This window comes from Rhinatrema bivittatum, chromosome 1, assembly GCF_901001135.1.
Source record: "Rhinatrema bivittatum chromosome 1, aRhiBiv1.1, whole genome shotgun sequence".
Classification (NCBI taxonomy): domain Eukaryota; kingdom Metazoa; phylum Chordata; class Amphibia; order Gymnophiona; family Rhinatrematidae; genus Rhinatrema; species Rhinatrema bivittatum.
In genome coordinates, this window is record NC_042615.1 from 502,800,729 (window position 1) to 502,826,991 (window position 26,263).

At 42.6% G+C, this 26,263-nt stretch overlaps 1 protein-coding gene across 1 annotated transcript in view; it reads left to right on the forward strand.

Moving 5' to 3' along the window:
- The window catches only part of LOC115095910 (V-type proton ATPase subunit S1-like), a 30,588-nt gene extending 10,426 nt beyond the window's left edge, over positions 1–20,162 (forward strand). Inside the window, 10 exon segments of the mRNA XM_029610250.1 lie at positions 192–318; positions 1,257–1,331; positions 14,051–14,244; positions 15,266–15,306; positions 16,462–16,547; positions 16,688–16,929; positions 17,239–17,289; positions 17,641–17,750; positions 17,753–17,880; positions 18,324–20,162. Of these exon segments, the coding sequence (XP_029466110.1) occupies positions 192–318; positions 1,257–1,331; positions 14,051–14,244; positions 15,266–15,306; positions 16,462–16,547; positions 16,688–16,929; positions 17,239–17,289; positions 17,641–17,750; positions 17,753–17,880; positions 18,324–18,533 (1,264 nt within the window). The 3' untranslated portion in view covers positions 18,534–20,162.
- Positions 20,163–26,263: the final 6,101 nt, after the last annotated feature.

Sequence of the window (26,263 nt, forward strand, 5' to 3'; positions counted from 1 at the left end):
GCATGGGATCTATCTACTATTTGGGATCCTGTCAGGTACCTCTGACTTAGATTGGCCATGATTAGAAACAGGATACTGGGCTTGATGGACCCTCTGTTTGACCCAATATGGTAATTCTTATGTTCTTATAGCCGTGCCCCCTGCTTTTGTCTGACTCTGTGACCCCCCTATGTGTTTTTTTTCCTCCCTAGCTCTCTTTGGAACAGCGTTGCTGCCTCCCATGAGGGTCACGTGACTACGGACTCCCAGCTCGCCTCTTATCTAGATCTTGCGCTGTCTAATAGGTCCCATAATGTGCTGCTGTTCCTTGTTGAAAAGGTACTGATGGGGATCTTCCCCACTATAAGGATGCAAAATGATTTTTTCATTTGAACTCTGGCTGATGGGAATCTGTTTTCCTTGTCAGTGATGCCTGCCTCTTGCTCACACGTTCACATGTCCTCCTCTAGCCTGGTGTCAACATACATCCTTGTCAGGCAGCTTTCAGCGGCCACTTCCCTAGCTGCATTCTCCTCCTCATTTCTGTATAGCTTTACCATTTTTGCTATTCAGTGTCCTGTATAAGGCTGGCCTTGAGCTGATTCTCCTTTCCACCATAGCATAATCTTTAAACGAGACTGAATGGAGCTGCTGTTCAGCCTGTTCACAGCTGATGAGTGTCTCTCTCCGACATGGGCATGACAGTCATGAAAAATAGTGATAGGATTGTTTCATTTCCTCAATCCAGTCTGTCTTCTGCTTTCTCCCTGATTCCAGTAAAATGAGTGACCTTTATCAACACCATCTTGACTTTTAATGTAAAATCCAAGGTAAAGGAAAATTGCATTGTTTGTGTTCTAGGAAATATCTCAAAAATCCAGCCAGCAAGTTTGTACTGATTAAAATGTTCATTTATTCTTTGGAAATTCTTTATTCTGTTTTCCTGTCGGGCCTGGCATCTTTTGCAGTAGTGCCACAAATTGTATTCTACACACTCATGCCATATATGAATCGGATAAGTAGGGTGGTGAGGGTAGGGATAATGTATAGGGTTCTTATTTGAAGGAAAGATGTGTAAAAGAACAAAAGCATGTCTTGCTCTTTGTCAGTCAGATTGGCTCTGTAAGATGCAAGACTGGCAAGAAAGCAAATTATTGTTGATAAACTGAGCACAGCTGGCATTGTAGTTTACAGAACGGGTCATAGCTTATCAGGACAAACACCGCTTTCCTCTGCTCCACCTTTTAACTTTAATAGTAATTTTTTTACCCTCGCAGCTCAGCCTTGAAGATTTCACAGCATATGGAGGTGTGTTCGGAAACAAGCAGGACAGCGTTTTTCCCAATCTGGAGGTAATGGATCATCAGTCATTGTATTTAATAGCCTTGGCTACTGGTTCTGGGGCCTGTGTAATAAGATGTGTTTGGCAGAACACACAGTTCAACTCGCAGTTGTGCACACTTTTGTGTGTGCAAACCTTACTGCCAATGCAGCATGGAGTTTTGCACACAAAAATGTGCATACAGGTTTATGCCCTCCCATGCAAATTCCATGCTAATCAAGACATTGGCTATTACCCCTCATGCACCCCCCCACCTTCCCTCCAGTGTAGATTGGGGCACTGGCTTAACCTGTGTGTTTTTAACACTGGAAACTTAGCTTCTGGTCCTAGGTGGACTAATATGGACGGAAGCTGGAGCTGTGCTGCCAGGACCTGTAATCGGAATTTTATGTGCATAAAATATACTTTGTGCACACAATGTGTGTGTTCTGTGCATGAGACTTTTATATGCACAAAAGTGCTTGTATTTTGTGTGCATAAGTCATGAGTCTAAGAGACTTCTTTTTTCCCTGCTGGAGTTAAAACATGTGCTCAGTTTGCAAAAAGCTGTGGGTGCATTTTAACTCCTGATGCAATTGGAGTTAAATTTGCTTACTACATTTGGATTAGTGTTTGGGTTGTTTTTTTAAGTCACACAGTGCACAGTTATACCATGTTCCTTCTTACATTGGGCCCTCTCTGTCCCCACTGGTTGTTTTTTTTCCTGTGGCTGCCAAGGGGATGCTGTGAGCCCTTTAAAGCATCTTATTTGGATGGTATATGTGCTCCTCCATTACTATACAAATTCACATTCTAACTCGTGCCCTCGCAAAATGATATTCGGATTGACACACAAAACCACATGGACCCTTGAACATCACAGCCACAGTTTTGCTGTCTTGCTGGGACACACACTGCCAGCAATTCCAGAGCCATACAGAAGCTGCAGGAACAGGTGTTATGGGGATGTTGTCTCTTCTCTAAGCTGAAGAATCCTTTCCTATTTAGCCTTTCTTCATAAGTGAGCTGTTCCATCGCCCTTATGTTTGTTGCTTCTCTGTACCTTTTCTAGCTTTATCATTTTTGAGATGGAGGCAACCCAAATTGTACCCAATACTCAAGGTGCAGTCACACCATAGATGATACCGAGGCAGTGGTGAAAGTTACCCTTAGCTGATTTCCTTTTCATGAATCCTGCTGCACCAGTCCAGATGCTTGGACTTACTCCACCTACCAGCAGATGGAGACACAGATCGTACCTTTTCCGTGACGACATTACTAGTTCTTAAAGTGGTGCAGCCCAGGCAAATGTCAGTATTGTTATTTATTTATTGAACTTATACTGCTTTACAGGCAGAGTATTATGCAAGCAGTTTACAATAACTGTGCATAAAATCAGTCAAAATACATAGAGAAAAACCAAAATCGTCGTATACAATGGTGACATTACGAGACATAACACATAGCCCAGCGAACAAGTTCTGCTACAAGTTAACAGTCATAGGTCTGAGTAAGCAGCCTTCCTTTTTTTTTTTTTTTTTTAACTCCTTTTTGGAACTTCATGAAGTTCAACTCATTACGGATGTCGAGAGGTGGAGTGTTTCAGAGCAGTGGAGTTTTATAAATAAATGAACGGTGTCCAGTGACATCAAGCCTAATAACCAAAAGAGGGAGGAGATAAAGGAGATGCTTTTGGTAGGAATGCAGAGTGCAGGATGGAGTATAAGGAGTATGATAAAGCAATGAAAATAGAAACAAAAAATTTGTAACCATCTTATCTAGCCTCTCTTTATTTAAAAAAAATAACTTCCATTTATTTATTTTATTTATTTATTTAAAATTTTTATATACCGGCATTCATGTTGCAAACACATCATGCCGGTTTACATATAACAGGGGTGTACAGTGAACAATTCAATAACCTATTTGTGTAGAAGGAAGCAGTTACAAATAACAAGGTAATAGAACTGGGAGGAGAGAAGAAAAGGGAGAGAATAACATTAGGTATAGGTATTTACATTAGTAATAACATTTTTACATGTGGAAGTGGTAGAATCTGGCTGAATAGAATTAATCGGTGTCCGGGAAAGCTTTTTTAAACAGCCAGGTCTTAAGTCTCTTCCTGAAGGTTGGGAGGCTGGGCTCCTGTCTAAGGTCCGGTGGGATGGAGTTCCATAGAAGGGGGCCGGCTGTTGAAAAGGCCCGATCTCTCAAGGTAATGTGTTTGGTAGTTTTGGCTGGGGGCACTTGAAGAGATCCTCTGAGTGTGTCTCTTGTTGGTCTGGAGGAGTTATAAATTTGGAATGGGACTTGTAAGTCGAGTGGGGTGTGTTGATGGATGGTTTTGTATATTATGGAAAGAGATTTGTAGAGGATTCTAAAGTGAACAGGCAACCAGTGGAGATCTTTTAGGATTGGAGATATATGGTCCCTCCTCCTGGAGTTTGTCAGTAATCTTGCCGCAGCGTTTTGTAACATCTGGAGGGGTCTAGTATAGGAGGAAGGTAGGCCCAGAAGGATAGAGTTACAGTATTCGATCTTAGAAAAAATGATAGCTTGTAGAATGGTTCTGAAGTCCTGAGTGTGGAAGAGTGGTCTAATTCTTTTCAGAACTTGGAGTTTGTGGAAACAGTCCTTGGTGGTTCTGTTGATGTAAGCTTTAAGGTTCATCCGGTTATCAATTAATACTCTTAGATCTCTCACCTGTGTAGTAGTTGGGATAGTTGGAGGATTAGAGATGGCATTGTTATCTGGGGAGATGAGAAGCAGTTCTGTTTTAGAGGAGTTTAAAACTAGGTTTAGGTTAGCCAGGAGATGTTTAATTTCGAAGAGACAGTTTTCCCAGTGAACCAATGTTTTTGTGTAAGATTCTTTAATGGGTATCACGATCTGGATGTCGTCGGCGTAGAGGAAATGTTTGAGGTTAAGGTTGGAGAGGAGTTGGCAGATAGGTAAAAGATAAATGTTAAAGAGTGTAGGTGACAGTGAGGAGCCCTGAGGGACTCCTATGGATGCGTCCATTCGTGAAGATTCTTTGTTCTGTATCTTAACCTTGAAGCCTCTGTTGGAGAGAAAAGATTTAAACCATGAGAGAGCGGTGCCTGAGATACCTATAGAAGCCAGAATGGAAGTGAGAATGGAATGATTGACCGTATCAAAGGCGGCTGATAGGTCCAGTAGAATTAAGAGGAAGGATTGGCCTTTGTCAAGGCCCATTAATATGAAGTCAGACATGGAGATGAGGAGGGATTCTGTGTTCAGTGATTTGCGAAATCCGTATTGTGATTGGAATAGGATTTTGTTTTCTTCTATGTATTCGGAGAGTTGAGTATTGACAACTTTTTCTAGAATCTTGGCTATGAATGGGAGATTGGCGATAGGACGGAAGTTGTTGGGGTCTTTAGGATCCAAGTTGGGTTTCTTGAGTAGAGGTTTGATGGAGGCCAATTTGAGGTCGTCAGGATATAGTCCTTGGGAGAGTGAGCAGTTTATGATGTCCGACAATGTTTTAGCGATGGAGTCAGGGATGGCCAGGAGCAGTTTGGTGGGGATAGTATCCAAAGGATGGGAGGAAGGTTTCATTCTTCTTATAAGAGTTTGTATCTCTAAGATAGAGATGGGTTCAAGTGTTTCCAGACCATTGTTGTTGAGGGATGATTGTTGAAGAGACTGGTAAAGAGCAGGGTCGGTGGGATTAGAAGGCAGATGAGTTAGAAGGCTGTTGACTTTGTTGTGAAAATGAAGAGCAAGTTCTTCAGCTTTGGGTTGTGCTAGGTCGTTGGGAATCTCCTGTGGGATGATTTGGGTGAGATTGGAGACATAGGCGAAGAGGGCTTTTGCGTCGAAGATTAAGTGGTGAATCTTGGATGCATAGTAGTCCCTTTTGGATTTAGAGGTAGTTGACTTGTATTGATGGAGGGTGGCTTTGTAGATGGATCGTGTATTGGTGCTTGGGGATTTGCGCCAGTCGCTCTCTTTCTGTCTTAGATTTTGTTTTAGCTTTCTTAGTTCTTCCATCTATTGCTGTCTAAGAGACTTGGCCAACAAAAAACAGTCTGGACCGGGGGGGAGGGGTTTATGTATAAAAGTTTGCCTTTGAACAAATGACTGCTATGACATGCTTCAGAATCTTGTATGTCATATGTTTGTGATATTTTCTTTAATAAACAGTTTTATATAAAAAAAAACAAATTTATTACCATATGTTATGTTAAACACTTGCATGAAAGTAAAATGTACCCATAATATCCAGGACATGCTGTTTCATTTGAAGGAAAGCTTTCCTCTTCATTTGGATTGACTTAGAAACATCAGGAAAAATTGGTAACTTTTACCCACAAAATAGTACTTTAAATATAAACAAAGTTGATGAATAACCAGGTCTTTATTTGATTCAAGAGGAAAAGATACTAGCAAAGTAGCCCTTGTGTAAATAATATCATTAGAGGTGTGTAAGAAGCCAGAAACCTCACTACTACCAAAGAAGCAAATAATTGTTTTTCCTTCCCTATTAATAGGCATACCTTTAGATAGCAGCAAATATTTTGACAGGGAGATCGCCTTGTCTTGAGTAATCTGTAATACTTCATAAATATATTTTTTAAACAATTCAAAAGGCGACATAAGCCTGGTTAGGAGGCATAAATTCTTCGATCATATAACATTTTCAAGGGATTTTAACCTGTTTTTTGGGGTTTTTTTATTTTTTATTCTATTTTACTAATTTTCTACACAATATTTGTTTTAGTTGATTTATGTTTATTTATATTTTTTTTATTTTGTTTTTGTTGGAATTGTTGTGAACCGTTTTGGTCAAACTGTGTTTGTGAAAGATGGTATAGAAATATTTTTAAATAAAATAAACAAAATAATACAAATTATCATTGATACTGGATCCCCATGTGACATGCTGCACTCCAACTTGTTCTTTTAAATTATTAGATTGCAGCTGTACCCCATCTAAATGGCTCTCAAGTTAAGTTGGATGATGCTCCTGCAGAGAATTCACATAATTGGGTCATGTCCACACCAAGGTGCTTTTGGTTCGAGATACTACCTACCATATATCACGGAGGAAAACATTCACTGGTTTGGCAGCTCTATCTCCAGTCTTCAAACCTTATATTTACTGTAGCAAAATAGGAACCGGCACAGGGATAGCCCTCAAATGGGAACTTTCTCCACACTCTGCACTGTGAAGATTTTTCTTTATCAGATATCAAAGAAAGTAAAACTGATACTTGACACGGAGGAAGCAGGGTTCGTTATCCTCTGCTTTAAGAAATTACAAAGCCCTCAGTCTTATCAACTGATGTTTACCCCAGAACAGTGGACAAAGCCATTCATGAGTCCAGTTACTGGGGTAGAAGTCACCGGTGAAAAAGAAATCTTGGGTTTTCGTTCTCTTCCCATAAGTACAGAAGGGAAGTAAGAAGAAAGGCGACAGAAGGGTTGCACAGCTTTTGCAGCACGCCGGCAGCTGCGCACCACAGCCCCCTCAATGTTATAGTAGGAAGGGGCACCCAACGATGATGTCAGGCATAATGGCCTCTCCCGCGGAGGGCTGGTAAATCTCTGCCCTAGTAATAGCCAGCCACAAATTTCCTCTCCAGCCTTGTGGAGCGCTCTCGAATAAATATGCTTTCAACTGTTTACGTATGTTCTTAATTACTCTCAAATATCGAGGCAATTGGGGGTCGAACTAAAGAGAGAGCTTTTACCAGTTTCTGCAGAGTGGAATGTTTTTGGAGAAGGTAAAGGCAAAATATCGTTTTGAGAATGCAATGATCATTTTGGTCTATACAAGTCTAAAAGTTCAGATAATAAAATATAAGTACCTGCAGGAAAATCCTTGTAGAAATATTACCTAAGTAAACCTTTGGAACAGAAAGGAGGGAAAATAAGATAAAGATGAACAAGCAATGAGTGAACCTCAGGTTCTCTTCTATGAGTACAAATATCTCTGCAAACAAAAGAATACCTTTTAAAATATGGCGAGGCCCGAACTCCTCGGACGGGTCCTGAACTGGTGTTTCAGGATTCAAAATAAGAAAATTATCAGATGAGAGTAAACTTTCTTATCCTGCTGCACCAGTCCAGACATGTGGGGAAATATCCAAGCCCGATTAGATTGGGAAGGAAGGAATTGGGGCTCCTTTGAGAATGCTGGCTTCAAAAGCTGAACATCCAATCTGTAGTATTTTGTGAAAGAATATAAGGAAGTCCATCTTCTGGAGAAGTAGCTGATGATTGCCCAAGAAGAATCTTGAGCCCTTGTTGAATGGACCTGAAGCTTGACTATCTTGAAAAGGTAAGCTGACAATTATGTCTTTAATCCACATGGCCAACATTGCTTTCAAAACTGCCTTGCTCTTACTTGACCCTCCAAATAAGACAATCCATTAGACTTCTGGAATGGATTAGTGACTTCCAGATAACTCAGGAGGCTTCAACAGACGTCTAATAACCGGAGTGGTCTATCCTTATCATGACATTCCTCTTGTGAGAATTCCAGCAGAAAAATTCTGATTATAGATAGAACGAAGAAACCACTTTAGATAAAAAGGGAGGGGAGTGACATAAAGAGACAATCCAAGCCAAAAAAAAAAACAGGAAAGGATCTCTGAAAGATAAAGCCTGTAATTCAGAGAGACGCCTAGCTGAACAAATAGCTACCAGAAAGATCGCCTTCAATGATTAAGTCCTTCAGCAAAGCCTGTCTAAAAGGTTCGAACTGAGATGCTGCTAAAACCGAGAACCAAGTTAAGATCCCACTGAGGAACTACATATCTTAAGGGAAGATGAACACATTTCACTCCCCAGAAGAAATGAGATATCCGGGTGAGATGCTCTTGACTTCCTAGATTGTATTTTTAGAACAGGAGATCACTACCACTTGGACCTTAAGTGAATTTAAGGCTAAACCTTTGTTCAACGTTTTTGGAAGGAAAGTCGAAATGTTAGAAATATGTTTGCTAAGATGAAACAGACCATTTTTTGCAACATACCTCAAAGATGCCAAACCCTGACATAAGCCAGTGAAGTAGAATCCGTACAGGCCTTCAACAGTATTGAGATTACTGAGAGAGAGTACCTTTTCTGGTGTAGCTGTGATCTTTCAAGAGCCAGGTCATATGATAAAATAGAACCAGATCTGTAAAAATCTGACCCTGAGTCCCTAGGAACTGGATCAGAGAGTTGACCTGTAGCCTTACAGAATCCGCCTACCAGCTTCATTTTGACCAATCTGGAGTCGTCCGAATTCCTAGCGAACACTGGTTCTCTATCTTAGGGAGATCCTTATCAGAAGCTGGAGAGGAAACACTTACAACATCTCTTTGTGGCCTTGGCTGAATTGGAAAATCTGTTTCTTCAGTATTGTATTCTTTGCATTGACTAAACTACCCGAGAGCCTTGGCATTTGATTTTTGTAATTCGATATATCTGGGCTTACCTAATTCTACTGTTCATGCCATGCAATTGGTACAAAATGTGTCTGTTCACATTATCTGTGGGACACCTCTTATTTATTTATTTATTTATTTAAGGTTTTTTTATACCGGCATTCATGAACTCGTTCACATCATGTCGGTTTACAGAAAACAGGGGTGCGGATAATACAACCAAAAAACATAAATAACGTGATGAAGAGAAGCAGTTACAATTAACAAGGGCTAATGAACTGGGAATGTAAGAAATAGAAAGAGATAGAGGAGAATAATTATGTACAAAAGTTCAATATAAATATGGGGTCACAGTACTCCTGTTCTGGCTAAACTTCACTGGCTTCCCATAATTTGGCATATTAAATTTAAGATTTTAATGCTCCTCCATCCTTTAATGCAATCTTGAAATTATATTAGCCAGTTAGGAGTTTGCGGTCCGAATCAAAAAACTTGCTTTGCATTCCTTCTTTTAAGGCAATTAGACTGGACGAATTTAGAGTGTTTATTTTACATTCAGTAACCTATTATCTGGAATACTCTCCCTGATGTGGTCAAGGCAGAGCTCTCAATATTTAAATTCTGAAAACTAGTTAAATCTTGCTTTTATGAGCAAGCCTTTTCTGGTTTGATCTGATAACGTTTTTAGATTGCATATGGGGCATTTAAGCTTTTTTTTTAGCTGCTGCTGTATTAAGGCTATATTTTTGTGCTACTTTTAATTATTTGTTTCTTGAGTTTAGGATGAGGCTAACAGTTTAAAAAAAAAAAGAGAGACTGACTAGCTGCGAGGGAATTTAGAGTTAAGGGAATATGACTGTTCATAAATGTTAAAATAAAATAATATTGAGCTCAGTTTAATATTTTAGTGGAAGATAACTGTTTTATGATTTTTTAATTTGGATTTTATGTAGTATTTGAATTTATGTATGTTTGTTTCATGATTATGAATATTCTATTGTAAACTGCCAAGAAATGGTGATTGTTGGTCTAGACATTTTTTAAAATGAATTCTTAAAATCCATTGGATCCATGTGAGGGGTACCCCATTGGTGCACTGTCTTCTCAAAGGCCTCCAGGCTGAGTTATCCCTTCTCCAGGATCAAGCATGTTTCTTCTGAGAAAGTTGACCTGGGTATTTTTCAATCCTGCAATATGAGCTGCAGAAATTTTGAAGATGATTTTTCTTCGGGTGCCTACTTGCCTGTTCACATACACTATCACCATGGCATTGGAGAAAACCCAGATCGCCATTCCCTTCAAAATGTAAGCAAAAGAAGCAAAACTAACCTGATGACTCTGGTTTCTAACCCGCCTTCTTTGATCAAAGACCCCGAAAAACCTGATTCCGATAGTGAATTCCCCACCCTGTCAAGCTTGCATCTGTTGCGAGGATACTCATGAAGGAGGTTCCAGACTTGTTTTCTTCGGCAAGTTTAGCAGTGATAACCACAATAGGCTCCACCTCGCCAGTCTTGGAAGAATCAAATGACCTTCGTGGTTTGAGTTTAAAGGGACTAGCACAACTGAAGAGAAATCTGCAGAGGATGCATGTGAATCCTGGCCCACAGGACAAGATCTAAGGTGGCTGCCAAGGAACCTGTGAGCTGTAGGTAATCACAAACCCAGGGAGCTCCCTGAGTAAGGAACCTCTTCACCAGACTCATAATCTTGATCACGCTTTCCCAAGTCGGTGACACTTGACCAGTTTTGGTATTGAAAAGAGCTCCCAGAATATTCTAAAGAGTGGGAAGGAGAGAGCTTGCTTTTGGCAAAACTACTCACCCAATCTAAACCTTCTAAAGCCTGCACAATCCTGTTTGACACCATGAAGCCTTCCTGATGGGACTTGGTTCTAATCAATCAATCGCAGAGATAAGGATGGACCATAATGTCTTCCTTTTGTAAGAAACCTACCATACCGTCGTCTTGGTGAAGGTTCTTAGGGCCATGAGAGCAAAAGGAAGTGCTCTGAGCTGAAGGTGTTTTTCTAAGATGCAAAAATATAGAAACTTTTGTTCCTCTCTTTGGGAATATGGAAGTAAGCCTCTTAAAGATCTAGAGCTGAAAGAAACTCACCCTGGCGTATGGCCACCAACACAGATCCAAGTTTTTCTATATGGAAAAGTGAAATGTGGAGACTGTTGTTCACTCCCTTTAGATAGAGGATAGGTTGTCTTTGGAACCTCAGAATAAATGGAATACTGGCCATGACCCTGTTTTTTGCATGGTACAAGAGTCATTGCTTGCAAGTGCAAAAGGTTTTGAGCATAACCTGTACCACTTCTCACCTGGTGGGGAATATACATGGAGAGACCATAGTAACATAGTATTGACAGCAGAAAAAGACCAAATGGTCCATCCATTCTACCCTGCAAGTTTCTTATGGAAGTAATTGCCGCTCCGTGCTGGTTACCCCCCAAGCCTTATGTTAAAAGTAGTAATATTAACAATCAAAACCAAGCAGTGTCAAATCTATATCAAAATTATTGCTAGCAACATTTTTACAGGATGAGTAGCCTTCTTGCTGATTCAGGCAATGCTGCTTGAACATGCTCTGCTTTTGGACTTGGCCATAGAAGCAGTCCTGTGCCTTTTCCCTAATGTCTGTATATCAGTACCCCAGACCATAAAAGTCAGGACCCTGACTTTTTCCCTCCACAATCGAAGCGGGGAACAATATTGCAGTTGAATAAAAATTATGTAAGTTAATTGGATAAGGTTTGTAATCCCCATGCCTTCTGTTAGGGGTAGAGGCTGCTGCACTATGCAAGTTAATCCCATGCACCCCTTTCTTCATTTCCAACTCTAGCCTTTTGATATCCAGTGTTTATCCCATTCCTTTTTGAATTTTACTGTTAGTCTTCACCACCTCTTCTAGCAGGGAATTCCAGATATTCACCACCCTCTCCGTGAAGAAATATTTCCTGATGTTGGTTCTGAGTCATCCCCTCTGGAATTTAATTTCATGACTCCTAGTTCTACTGCCTGCTTTCCAATGGAAAAGATTTGAGGTTCGTGCATTATTAAAACCTTTCAGGCATCTGAAGGCCTGTATCATCTCCCCTATGCCTCCTCTCTTCCAGGGTATACATGATTAGAGCCTTCAGTCTCTCTTGCGTCATCCTATACTGACCCCCACACCATTTTGGTCACCCTTCTTTGGACCTCCTCTTTCCTTATTAAGACACGGACTCCAGAACTTTACATAGTACTCCAGGTGAGGCCTCACCAAGGACCTGTACAAGGGCATTATCCTCCACCTTTTTCCTGCTGGTTATTCCTCTCTCTCTATATAGCACAGCATTCTTCTGTCTTTAGCTATTGCCTTGCATCACTGCTTTCAAATCACCAGACATATCACGCCAAGGTCCCAATTACCTGAGTCAGAAGAGATTTTGTCATTGTATAAAACAGGTGCATAATCGCGTCATCCTCAACCTCTAGAGATAGTTGTGTTTCCTTGGAGAAAGGACACTTATCGTATGTCCATGCTTTCCTCCAGGTAGAAAGCAGATAGCACCCTAACAGAAATATTTCCTGCCCCAGATTCCTCCAGGCACAGTTTGGCCTGCCTCACTGTCTAACAGCTCTTGGCTGTTTGGGGCCAGGCCTTGTCCCACTGAGAGAGTAGTTCCCCCTTCCCTCACCAGGCCTCTGAATGCCACAGAAGGCCCAGTGCAAAAAAAAAAATCCTGGGAAGAAATCCCCTTGGGAAGAGGTGCCGGGGCTCGGGAAAGTGTCAGCACTGAGATCCCCTATCAGGGTTAACACGAGGACCCCCAGGCCGAAGAGAAAAAAGCACAGCAAGAGGGAATTGCAAGACGTACTCAAAATGGTGGCTGTGCCTGCTGAAAAGAAAACATAGGATGCAGCCCCCAAAAGGGCTGCATTGATCCCATGTTGGTTTCAGAGGCTGCCCCGAAACATCACCACTCTTCTGACACATAGGGCATTGAGAACTGGCAGCGCTGCTAGAGTACCAGCTCCCACAGACCGCTCAGCGTCGGCCATGATTAGCCATCAGGATGGGACAGACAGAACTGGACAGCCGCCGGACATGAAAAGAAGATCTTAAATGCTTCTTTGAACTGCTGCTCAACCAGCCTCATGCAAAGTCCACTTACTTCCACCCTGCTGCTGGAGCCTTACAGGGAAGCAGCTGCTGATCTCCTGATTTCTCCTCTTCATTTTTTTCTTTAAACTTTAATTGGGGGGGGGGGCAGATTTCTCCGAGGATCCTCAGAAGCTCAAAATAGGCTTTCACCTCCTGGCTTTACCAAGGCCCCTCTGGGGCTGGGAGTCACCTAATAGGCTTGCTGAGCTAGCAAACCACCAGCTTGGTCTGCAGTTCCCTGAAAAGGACTTAAATTGCCAAAACATAGAACTGCACAAATTATTCCATCAGACAAGATAAGGCCAAAACTTGGGAGCCCAGATCCTGCTGCACCAGACCAAATGTCCTACCTTCTTCTGAAGACAGAGAAAACGGTCTTTTGCATGGACTGCATCACTGTAAGTACCAGTGATGTCACAGAAAATGGCATTATCTGTCTCCCATCTGCTCATAGGGGGAAGTGCACCCACATATCTGGACTAGTAAAGCAGGATAAGGAAACAATTCTGCATTTTATTTTCCATTCCTTTCCAAATCATTCCTGATATTCTATTTGTATTTGTTTTTTATGGCTGCTGTGAACTGAGCTGAGAATTTCAATGTGACTTCAAGATCCTTTTCCTGGTTGGTGACTCCCAATACAGAACCCAGCATTTGATACCTATTGAGATTATTTTTTCCCATGTGCATCACTTTGCATTTGTCCATGCTAAAGCTCATCTGCCATTTAGTCTGGCAAGGTCATGCTGGTGTTTTCACAACTTTGAATTTTGTCTCATCTGCAGATTTGACAACCTCACTCATTGTTCCCTTGTCCAGCTCATACACTGGTCCCAGTACAAATCCCTGGGTACTGCACTATTCATCCCCCTTCAGTGGGAAAACTGACCCTTTCATCCAGCTCAGTTTCCTGTCCCATGACCTTTTAATTTCCTGAGGACTCTCTCCTGGGGGACTTTAGGAATTAGACAAAAAGTATGGGGGAGGGGGCCGCACAAATTCTGTGCAGTTCCACAGGTTGCACCTAGTCTTGTTATGATTGATTAGCTGCAACCAAATAAATACTGAAGGCAGTCAATACATTTTATGATTTGACTGCCTTCCCAAAAGTGATTTACAAATTAGAGAGCTGGGTGTGTGTAGGAGGGGTCTCAGTTGCAGAATGTCAGTGCCCCTCTCCTTGCTTTGTAGAGTGCTCTGACGTCCTCACCCTCCTCCCTGGTGCTGCCCTCAGTAGATTGGTATGCTGCCAGCACCCTTACTGCTTACCTGAAAGAGAAGCTGGGTGCCAGCCCCCTGTATGTTGATCAGGCCACGCTGCGGGAGCTGAAGCTGAATGGGAGCATCCCCTCCCTGCTGGTCATCAGACTGCCCTACAGTACCAGGTATTGACCCAGTGCTCTCATGTATGGGTGTGGTGCTTGCTGGCAGGGGGGGGGGGAATGGAGCAGAACTTGTGTAGGAAACCAGGTTTGTTAATGGGGGTTCATAACTTTTGTTATACTCGATTAGAGGAAAGAGCAGCATTGGAGAAGGATGTTGAGTGTATGGTTCTCAAATGCTTATTGATTTTCCCATGAGCATTAGGAGAAGGCCGATTAAGATCTATGTGGTTGGACTGGTCTGTGACTCTCCTGCACACAGGCCAATCCTTGAGGGTGTGGGGCCCCAGAAAAATCAGCCTGTGAGGGGCATCCTTAACATTTTTATGTAATTAAGTCCTTGCTTACCACAGAAGTAGCAGCCTCTTTTTTTTTTCCCTCCCCCCCTACCACTGGCAAAAGGAGATGAGTATTCTCTTACCAATGACTGCTTGCCTCCTCCTCTGCCAACTTCAAGCTGAAGTCTGAATGCATGTGACCTGCTAGCAATGCGCTTTCAGATTGAAGCCAGCAGAGGAAAGGGGCAGACACAGGTAAGAAGTACTGCTCTCCTGTCATTGGGAGGGATGAGGGACAGTCCTGCCCATTGAGGAGGGTGGACATTGCCAGTGCTCTGGCACAGGAAGGACTTTGCTGTGGGTGGCTCGGTGGGATAGCACTTAGATTTGGATATTTGGGGATTTGATTACTCACCTTTCCAAACCCGAATTCAAGGCAAGTTTTATTTCAGGCACATAAGGTATTTCCTTTCCCCAGAGGGCTTGCAATCTAAGTTGGTACCTGAGGTGTAATGGAGGCTGAAGTGATTTTCCCCAAAGTGATGTGCCGAGTCAGTGGGAGAAGTGGGATTTAAGTCCTAGTTTGCTTGGTTCTTAGTGTGCTGCTGAAATCACTAGGTGGCTCAGAAGGGTTGCCTTGATTCATCTTACCCTAGGAATAATCCTGCCTGTAGATCCCACTTCTAGAGTTAGATTCTGAGTAACTTCTCTTGTCACACAGTAAAACCCTTTTCTTTGTTTCCCAGCACCAGCTTGATAAGTCCCAAAGAGGTTCTCAGTGGCAATGGTAAGTTCTAACTCCTTCGGAGAGTTGATGGTTAAAATCTCTCATTTTGAAGTGTTTAATACCAGTTTCCTAGCGTGTAGCCAGATGGATTAACTTCCTTTCCTTGAATATAATCGGGCCAGTCCAGGACCCTCTTTATGCTACTGCTGTTTGTGTCTTAGTTCACTCTATGCCTTACAGCAAATTTTTTTCACAGGTAAATAAATAGGGCTGGAAAGCATTATGGCTTCCTGTACTTTGACGCAGATGAGTTGTTTCTTATTCTATTGGATACTCTTCATTCGTTGCTTGTTCCTTAGTTTTTTCTGGAAGAGCACTAGTTTTAAGATAATGCTCATGGTAATGATAAATGCAATTGTAATAACTATTATGGTTCTATTAACGTTGTCCTCAGTTGGCTTGACACAGGAATGCTGGCAGCCTGGTGTCAGCTCTGAGGTATCCAAGAGGTGACATCAGTGAGCCTATTCTCTGTCTCCATCTGCTGGTTGGTGTGCATAACCCCATTTCTCTGAAATGGTCTGACTGTATTCAAGGAAATGAGATTATCAGGTAAGAAGAAATTTCACCATACAACTTCTATTCAAATAAACAGCTTTTTTAGTCTTTTGACAAAAGAAAATTTGCTGTGAAAAAGGTGGCGTTTTAGGTAGGATGTGAATATTGACAGATTAGCTTACATTTTTCAAACTGAATGTGGGAGATTGAGTTGGGAGCCACATGCTGTTCTCTGGGATGTGGAGGATGTAGCTACGCCGTACGAATCTATGGTAAATGAGGACTCCTTTGTTTTTGCTTTTTTGGGTTTCTTTTTGTTCTGTATGTTTCAATATATGTTTAAAGATTAAATAAAGAAACTTAAACTCTTCAGCCCCAGCTCCTGCCAGTCCCTAGCCCTTTTGATTTTTATCCATGCTCACTGTAAGAAATGAGATCTGTGAAACCTCTTATTTGTGCTGTATGTGTGTCTTAAGTAAGACACTAAGTTCCACGGAGCCCAGACACTTTTCCTGCATGAGTATTGTCAAGTGCTGCATACACGTTGCAGCTCTACAGGCATGATTGGAAATAGTAGTTTGACTCCCTGCATTTCCCTCATAACTGCAGACTTACCTGATTTTTATTTTTTTTCACCTTTTTTTTTTCTGCCGGCAGATGGTGTTCTGGGTCAGGTGCTTAGTGTCCTGAATGCAGAAGATGTGCCCTACACTGCGATACTCTCAGCCACAAGGCCTTCCCGGGTATGTGAGAGCCCCCTTCACCCAAGAAACTCCAGCAGAACTCCTCTTGCTGACCACTCTGCTAAGAGACACACAAATTACCATCAAGCCATCTCCATCTTCTTCCACGCATACTGAAATATGTCTTATCTCTTTCTCAGGCATCCAGAGATGTCTCCTCTGTGGGGAACACTGGCCGGCAACTGCTGCAGGCAGCAGTTGTGACCCCAGCCCCCTACCCTCCACTGGCCTACCCCTCTGCGGCTAACCCCTGCATCCTCTTTTGGGCCAAGAACATCTCCCTGGCCTATGACAAGGAGAGTATGGTGGAGCTGACTAATCAGACTTTCCGTACCCGCACTGTCAGCACTGATGGCTCCAGCTGCACCAACGCGAGCGCTGTGTGAGTACCGGACCGCACTTTCTCATGCAGGAGCATCAGGACCCAGAAACCTTTATGTCCTGCATGCATGAGTTTGTGCAAGAGAGAGGATGAATCACAACCAGGAGGCAAATAAAAGCTGTTTTTAATTGGCAGAGCAGGCAGTGACTGCTGGTGGGGGGGAGGGGTCTGTGGGCATATGGTACGATTGCCCAGTACCCTCACAACTTTACAAAAGGGGTGGTTACCCGCAGGTTACTTGTAAACAGATGTGTTAGATTGTGTGTTGCTATTGCTTACTGTTCTGCTTTCTTTACTCCTCTGTCCTAGGCTTGCGCTGACTTACAATAATGTTTTCCAAGGCTTGCCTGTTATCTTGATGTGAGTACTGCCTACATAATTTACCCTCTCTCCTGCCATCTCATAAATTATGCGACAGTGAGCCTAGATATCTTAGGAGTTCTTCTCATTCCCAGTTCTATCTGATAAGCAGACCACACCAATGTGACACTCTCCAGCTTGAGAAATTTAAAACGGCCTATATTTAAATGGAAATGGAAAGTGCTAGGATTGTCATAGTTGATATAGAGGGTGAAAATGAGGGAGGCAGATTGACCAGAGGTTGAGTAAGGTTTGTGGTGACACAATAGTCAAACAGTAGCTGGGCATATGGAATGGGCTGAGAGAACATCTGCTGTTAAGTTTTAGTAAATCTTGGCTTCCTCCACTCAGCTTCCGAATGAACAACCGCCACTACCCAGTGTCTGGCCGGCCATGGTTCACGCTAGACCGCCTGGAGGTGCACTTCAACAGAGAGATTGCCTTCTTCAATGCTTCCCAGGTTACTGCCCCAGCAACTACTCCTTTCACTGTGGCTTCATAAGCAACCTGCCAGGCCGTGGCTCCATGCTGGTGCCCAAGGACTCTGATGCCTTCACACAACTCTGGCTGGTCAACTTCGAGGAGTTCCAGGTACCAAAACCAGGCAGCTGTGTGGGATTTTAATTTTTTAATGCATTGTAGATATAGTAGTGATGGAACTGGCCTTATTCTTCAATCATACTGGAAGATGACTTCTTCATAAAGGCAATGCAGTCTGTGTGTGTTCCTGTAATGAGAAAATAAGGACCTTGTCTAGTAATCTGATTGGCCACTGTAAGATTCCATAAGGTGGAAGTCTGTTTCTTCTACAAGTAAAAGGGATGCATTAGTTTGTTGCACTTTAAGATTGCCAGAGACTAGTGCTTCAGAAGCCACCACCTAAGCCCCAGTGGGTTAGGTCATGCTATATAAAGAACAACATCTGAGCAGAGCAGTGATCTGATCGTATGAAACATACCATTAAACTCGAGGAGCTCTATGTTCATCTTCTAATTTCTCTTTTTTTTTTTACTTTTTTGCCCCTTTCTCCCTAGATCCAGGGTTTTAATGTGACCAGTGGCAATTTCTCCTATGCCAGTGACTGCTCCGGTTTCTTCTCTGCTGGCATCTGGATGGGCCTGGTCACCACCTTCCTCCTGGTCTTCATCCTGACCTATGGTCTACACATGGTGATGAGCCTCAAGACCATGGACCGCTTTGATGACCCCAAAGGACCCTCCATCTCTGTGCCACAGACTGAATAACCTTCTGGGGAAAGGGGGATGGGGCTGGGAAGGGAAAGCAGTAGACAATGACATCTCAAGTGAACAATCCCAAAACAGAGAGAGGGGGATCTCTTAACTCCAGTCCCAGAGCTACCACTGAAAGCCTTTTCAAGGTTGCCTCAAGTCCCCTACTGCTGTACCTAAGAATGTGAGCTTAAGATACACTAGCTTGAGTTTCACAGTAGCTTACCCGGTACACACTTGCCCTTGGAAATGGGGCCCTGAATGCTGGAGGAAGGAGAGAGTGCTTTCACTGCTCCACCTCCCTCCCTGTATCCTCTGTAGCCTTTGCTGTGTCCTGAGAGAAGGGTTCATATAGAGTTTAGCCCCTGGGCTTCTAGGCCAGTGAGCAGCAATTTCAGGCTTAAACCTGGACAGCCTCAAATGTTAATATCCAGTGCTGCTTGTGAACCTAGGTCTGGCCCAGTACTGACTGAGCCTTTGCAGAAGGTTGTGGTTTGCAGCTTCTCTCTGGAGCACTGGCTACCTGCATTACATCCCACCCTTGGAATTTCCTTCCCTGGTAGAAGTTCCCCCTCTATCCATTGGCTGGTCACTGGACTGGGAAGTTATTCTCCTCCTATTCTAGCCTCATTCCCTTCCCCTGGTATAAAATATCAAGGTGATGTGATTAGAATGCGTGGCTTATCCTAGCCCCACAAATTATTGGGGGAGAAGGGGGGGGGTGTTATTGGGCCAAAGACATAGCTGTATCCAGTCCCTTCTGCATTCCATGGTCCAGAGTATGGGGGTGGGGAGGGAGAGTGGAGCAGTGAGAGCTGCTTCCTGTTTGTGTATCATGTGTTTTTTAAATTATTGTGGAGCTGGTAGTTAGGCCAAGCCAGTGAGACAGATACCTCCAATAGGGGAAGGGGGGAGTTGTGTCTCACTCTAATAACTCTGCCTTAGCTTCTGGCAAGGCAGTCCTCCCCAAGAATGCAAAAGATGTACAAATTATGTAACAGGCTGCTGAAAAATTTTGTATATAGTAGGATATAGAGAGGTGAATCCTGTTTTGATGTTAATGATACAAGCAGATCTATTTATTGGTGTCTACTTCAAGATTGTGTTGACCTCATCATAGTTCTTATACAAACGTGTGTGTGTGTGTGTTAAAAAGAGGAATATTGTAGGTCTTGTCCTGGTTCAGAAGTGTTAGAGGAGGACTCTATCTACTTAAGTAAGACAGAAGGAGGAGGATCCATATCAACATAGACATTACCTTGTGTCTCCCAGCATGATTCCTAGTCTGCTCTTAGGATGCACGTGACCAGAATTAAAACTCCAGCTTCTGTACAACTCAAGCTTCTTGGCTTCAACTACTGCAGCTTACCCACTGCCTCTCCTTTCTGGATTAAAAGGCCTCAGAAATAGCCTTTACAGAATGTATAGCAGGCAGTATCTGTGTTCCCTTTTAGAGAAGTAATTTTTTTTTTTTACTTTGTTCTTTTTTAATAAAATTTCAGTCCAAATTTATAGTAAATGATAATCTCTGAAATGGCAGTAGTTCATCACTGTACCTCCTCCCTCTTCTGAACCCAGAATTTCATGCACAATTTCTTGATTCTGTAACTTAAAAAAGAAAATTAAACGAATGACCAACTCATACTTTTATTTCCTGTGGTGATGACGTGCTCCCCTTAGATGAATGGGGTTGGGGGGAAGTGTTCCTGGCTCTTTTTTTTTTTTTTTTTTACATGGTCTGGCAATAAGGGGCATCCTTGAGCAGGAGCACTGGCTACTGTAGGGTGGGTGATGCTGCTCTTCTGTGCTGAGATTGGCTGCAAAAAATCAGGGCATGACAGTAATAACTTTGTAACCACGTGTAAACACACTGCCTTAATAGTGTGCAAAGAAATGTTTTCAACTGTTTATCATGGGTGCAGTGCCAGAGGTGTGTTGGGAGAATAAAGTGAATAAGCTGTCATGGGAAATGGGGGGGGGGGGGGGGGGGAGGGGAGGGGAGATATTCGGGCATCAGGGCTTATGAGCTCAAGTTTGTGTATTCTTTTCCATCAGGGTGGAGTACTTGGTGCTCTCCAGCAGAGACAATTTCTCTAGGGACTCTTGCAGGTTTATTCAACAATCTGGTGGTAGAGCAGGCACACAGGAATCTGATTTGCGGTGGGTTGCAATGCAGGGCAAATTACAGGGGCTGTGAGGTGTTACAGCAGGATTTTCAGCTAGGTGACTGATCCTTCTGCTTTTTGGGTGGGTGGGAGAAAAAGATGGAGGGCTAGCAAGGTACAATGTGTATAAGAGGCTAGGAGAGAATAGATGGCATGGAGAGGAGACTAGGGGTGGAAAGAAACACGAGAGAGATGGAGAAAGATGTGAAAAGGAAAATGAATTGATAGTTGGAGAGAAAATGAGTATAAAAGGTTTTTCTTTGAATTTTAGGACTTGAATGTGTTTGTATATTTTTTAAATTTTGGATTTTTGGGGGTTTGTTTTTTTGGGGTTTTTTTGAGTTGGCAGTTTCCTCCTTTCTTCGTATGGTTCCAGCTCAGTAGGAACCAAAGCCAGCATTTTGGCACCCTGTACCTTCATTTATAATAATCTGGGAATTTTCCCATTTTATAACCCATCTCCCTCCCAATATACCTAGTCCAATCTTCTGCTTGGGGGGTGGGGTCATGGATCCGTACTCCCTCCTTAAATGTGGCCATGAGCTGTCACCAGTGGCAGTAATCACAATGTGGGGGCTCTGAATGCAGAATTCACAGTCCCAGCTGGCCTGGGATGTGGAAGACCCGACTTGAAGATCAAATTGGGGACCTTCCACCTAGCAACGCACGGTGCTGGTCCTTTTTTTAAGTTCTTCAAATTAGTGTTCTTCGCTAGGTAGTTTTTATCTTCTACACTTTGAATTAACATATACAGAATCAAATTCTGTGTTTTGATCTTTGTAAGGAGATAGCTGGTAGGAGCTGGCAGCTTTTTGGGGAGGGGGTGGCCCAGGAGTGAGTAAATGGAGATGGGTGTGTATAAAGAAGCAGAGGAGGTAAAAGGATGAGCGAGAATACAAGGAGGCTAGAAGGTGGAAGGATGGTATTGAGAAAGAGAGCAAGAGGATCATAAAGGTTGAGAGGAGAGCAGGCAAATTTGAGTGGTAAAAGTTGCAAAGAAAGGTGTGAATTAATGGATTGGGGGATCCTTATAAATTACCCTATGCCACTGTCTAGTTACTCAAATAGGACTGCTAAGGCTTAGTAGTCTGTGCAGAGAGGTTTGTGTCCAGATAACTAGTTACAACCCCAAAGAGAAGGCATGATGGCAGGTGCAACCCTAAACACTTTGCTAAGCAGACTGGATGAGTCGTTTTGGTCTTATCTGCTGTAAAGAAGAGAAACTGTAAGCTCCAACTGTCTTAGGGGTGATCACTTGGCAGCTTTATTAGTTAAAATCTGTAACATCATTAAAATTGTCTGTTGTACCTGGAGGGTGGCCAATGTAATCTCAATATTTCAAAAGGGCTCCAGGAGCGATCCAGGAAACTAGACCAGTGAGCCTGACTCCAGTGCTGGGAAAAATAGTGGAAGCTATTATAAAGAATAAAATCCCAGAGCATAGAGAAAAACATGGTTTAATGGGACACAGCCAGCATGGATTTACCAAAGGCAAGTCTTGCCTCACAAATCTGACTGATGAAGCAAGAGGGTAGGCTGTCTAAAAAAGCCGTTTGGCGTCTAACCTATATTGTTGCTCAAAGTATAGTCCAAGTATTGAGCTTTATTTGAATGGAGACTTAATTTTGCACATATGCCCGACTCCAGCTGAGTTTCCCTGTTGAATTGAGCGGAGACAACACCGAGCCTTCATAGTTTTAAAACCACCAACTTACTAGATTTTTGGTGCATTAAATCTAAAGAGTGGTCATTTATTTATATATATATATATATATATATATATATATATATATATATATAGTGATCGACTATATACAGCCCCTGAGTGGGGCGAAACTCGGCCGGAGTCGGGCATATTTGCAAAATTAAGTCTCCATTCAAATAAAGCTCAATACTTGGACTATACTTTGGCATCTAACCCATATTGTTGCCTCACAAATCTACATTTCTTTGAAGGACTTAATACACGTGGATAAAGGTGAACCGGTAGCTGTAGTGTATTTGGATTTTCAGAAGGTGTTTGATAAAGTCCCCCATGAGAGGCTTCTAAGAAAAGTCTTAATGTAAACAGATATGATGTTCTAATGAACAGCGGTATAGAAAAGCAAATAAATAAATGGGATAGGTGGTGATGTCCTTTCATGGATTACAAACCGGTTAAAAGACAGGAAACAGAGAGTAGGATTAAATGGTCAAATTTTCCCAGTGGAAAAAGGTTAAACGGTGAAGTACCTCAGGGATCTGTGCTTGGACCAGTGCTTTTTAATATACTTATAAATGATCTGTAAAGGAATAAAATAAGTGAGGTGATCAAATTGCAGATGACACAAAATTATTCAGAATAGTTAAATCACAAGCAGATTATGAGAGATTGCAGGAGGACCTTGCGAGACTGGAAGATTGGGCATCCAAATGGCAGAAGAAAATTAATGTGGACAAGTGCAAAGTGATGTATATAGGGAAAAATAACCCTTGCTTTGGTTACACGATGTTAGGTTCCATATTAGGAGCTACAACCCAGGAAAAAGATCTAGGCATCATAGTGGATAACACATTTAAATCGTTGGCTCAGTGTGCTGCGGCAGTCAAAAAAAGCAAACAATGTTAGAGGAATTATTAGGAAGGAAATGGTGAATAAAACGGAAAATGTCATAATGCCTCTGTATCGCTCCATGGTGAGACCATATCTTGCATACTGTGTACAATTCTAGTCGCCGCATCTCAAAAGAAATATAATTGCAACAGAGAAGATACAGAGAAGGGCGACCAAAATGATAAAGGGAATGGAACAGCTCCCCTATGAGGAAAGACTAAAGAGGTTAGGGCTTTTCAGCTTTGAGAAGAGATGGCTGAGGAGGGATATGACAGAGATCTATAAAAGCATGGGAGGTCTAGAACAGGTTAATGTAAATTGGTTATTTACTCTTGGATAATAGAAGGATTAGGGAAGTTTGCAAGTAGCACATTTAAAACATCAGAGAAAATTATTTTTCACTCAATGTACAATTAAACTCTGGAACTTGTTGCCAGAGGATGTGGTTAGTGCAGTTAGTGGAGCTGGGTTTAAAAAAGGTTTGGATAAATTCCTGGAGGAGAAGTCCATTAATTGCTATTAATCAAGTTGTGTGAGAGAATAGTCACTGCTATTACTGGCATCAGTAGCATGGGATCTACTTAATGTTTGGTCCATTAAGTCCAGCATCCTGTTGGATGCTGGGCTTGTTGGACCCATGGTCTGACCCAGTAGAGCAATTTCTTTATGCTCTTATCTTGAGGCTGAGATGCAGATAAGTGCTACTGTCGGTGTCCACACTAGGTACGGAGTGTGAGGTTTCATTCTGTATAAATGCTTCCATCGCAATTCAATTTAGTGTTGCAAATTAGCCATTTCCCATTTCTCCTGTAATGTCATGGTATAATGCCTGCCAAAGGGATTGGTTTCCTTATTAATAATGTTATCACTTTGCAGTTCCCATCTTCATTAAATATGTTGCTGCATCTGCTCCCCGAAACTTGAAACCCTCTATGCACCAGCTCCCTGCCCTTCCCTTACAAAGCGGACTTTCTCCTATCACTTTTAAGGAAAGCTTCCTTTGGGGTAGTGCTCCTATCCTTCCCTGCCAGCGTGGGCCCAGCACCAAAGAATCAGAGGCATGGCATGCTTGACTTTTATTTTCTTAAAATGGGCCTGTGGTGCAGTTTTCTGCCATCAATTAAGAGTAGTAGATTTATTTATTTTTATACTAGACACTGGCTTTTTGAGTCATTAGGTATTATTGTTAGATAAGGTGGAGGTATCTGTCCTCGCAGCTTCACCCCTCAAGCTGTGACAACCTTTCAAAGATGTTTGAAAGAGAAAAGTGAAATATTTGAAAGCTGCGGTCTGTATATATAGAACTCTTCTCCTTGTATATAAAAAGAATTCCTCTGTATATTGAGTGAGGTGCATAGCTGGAGATCTGTGCATGTTGATATTCAGAATTACACCATCTCCAGTGTCAGCTCTGGCCCAATGCTCTCTCCTTGGAACGCGGCAGCTCCAGAACAGCATCCTCCTCTCTCTCCCTGCTCAATGATATCCCTCCACCCTTTGCTCTGCAGTAACCCTCTTTTCCTCCCCCCGCCCCCCTCATGCCTGGCAGCATCCCCATTTTCTCCACTTCACATTCAACCCATCAAGCATTCTCCCCACCCACAACTTTCTTCCTGGCAGCATCCCCCTCTCTGTCCCTGCTCGATCTCTCTCTCTCTCTCTCTCCTCCCCCCTCCTGTCCTGCATATCCTTCTCGCTCTCTTTACCCCCCAGAACCTAGTGGCTTCCCAATATCTCCCCCACCCTGCTACATCCATCTCCCTCTCTCCCCTGCAGTATCAGTTCCCCTCATCCTATCTCCATTGTCCATTATCCTTCCTCTGCTTCTCACTGCCCCTGAAATAGCATCTATGCTTTCCCTGACACCCCTCTCTCTTTCTTCCTCTCTTCCCCTTCCTGCTATGGCCCCCAACCTCTCATTCCTCATGGGCTGCCTGTTACCAAGGAGACCCATACAAGGCGCAAGGCCATTGCAGGTTCTGTGAACACACGCTGGGTCGCAAGTCCTACGCTGATTTCTCTTTTGGTTCTGCTACTAGGAGACTATGATTTTGTTTATTTATTTGCATTTATAGACCGCTAATGCCTTAGCCCGACATACAGTCCAACATGAAATGATAAAACCATTAAAAAAAACCCCCAGTATATTATAATAAGTAAATATAAAATCTGTAAACTAGATCACAATTACTCAAAAGATTTAAAAGTTAAAACAAGCCATAAGACTTTGCACTAAAATATATAATCCAAATTAAAATTATTAAAAAAAAAAGCTTGCTTTAAAAAATGTTTTTAATGCAGATTTAAACAACTTTGGGCATCCAATTACCCTGATTTCTAAAGGAAGGGAGTTCCAAAGGCTGGCTGCTCTAATGGAGAAAGTGTGATCCGGAGTAGTAGCATGAAGCCTTGCCTGTTTAATGGAAGGAATATCAAGTACTGTCCTTTGTGAAGACCTCAGAGGTCTTATTGCCTCGTATGCCCGGAGTATTGTGTTTGCCCATGGCAGTTGTTTATAAAGTTATGAGCTTGTGGGTCAACATGGTAACATAGTATTTAATTCTCCATTGAACAGGCACGATGATACCCCTTTAGGTGTAATGCCTAGGTCAGGCCCCCCCTTATCCTGGCACTGCCTATTTTCTATCCCCTCCCAAATCACTTAGCCCAGTCACTGTCTTTGGCTGGGGGCCATGCAGAGCCAGTGTTTCTATTAGGCAAACTGGGCAGTCAACTTGAACACCACAATTTTGGGGGTGGCATAATCCCTTCCAGAGCCAATACCGCCAAAAAAGGGCGTGCTTTGCTGGAGCCAATACTGCCGGTAGGAGGAAGAGCTGTGCTGGAGCTGCCGCTGATAGGTAAGCTGGGAAGAAGGGGTGCATGATTGAAGGTTCGCCTAGGGCACCAAATACTTTTGGGCCACGCACCAGCGCTCCTTCCATGACCTTGCAATCTTGGGCCCTAAAACTGAGTGTCATGGTTGC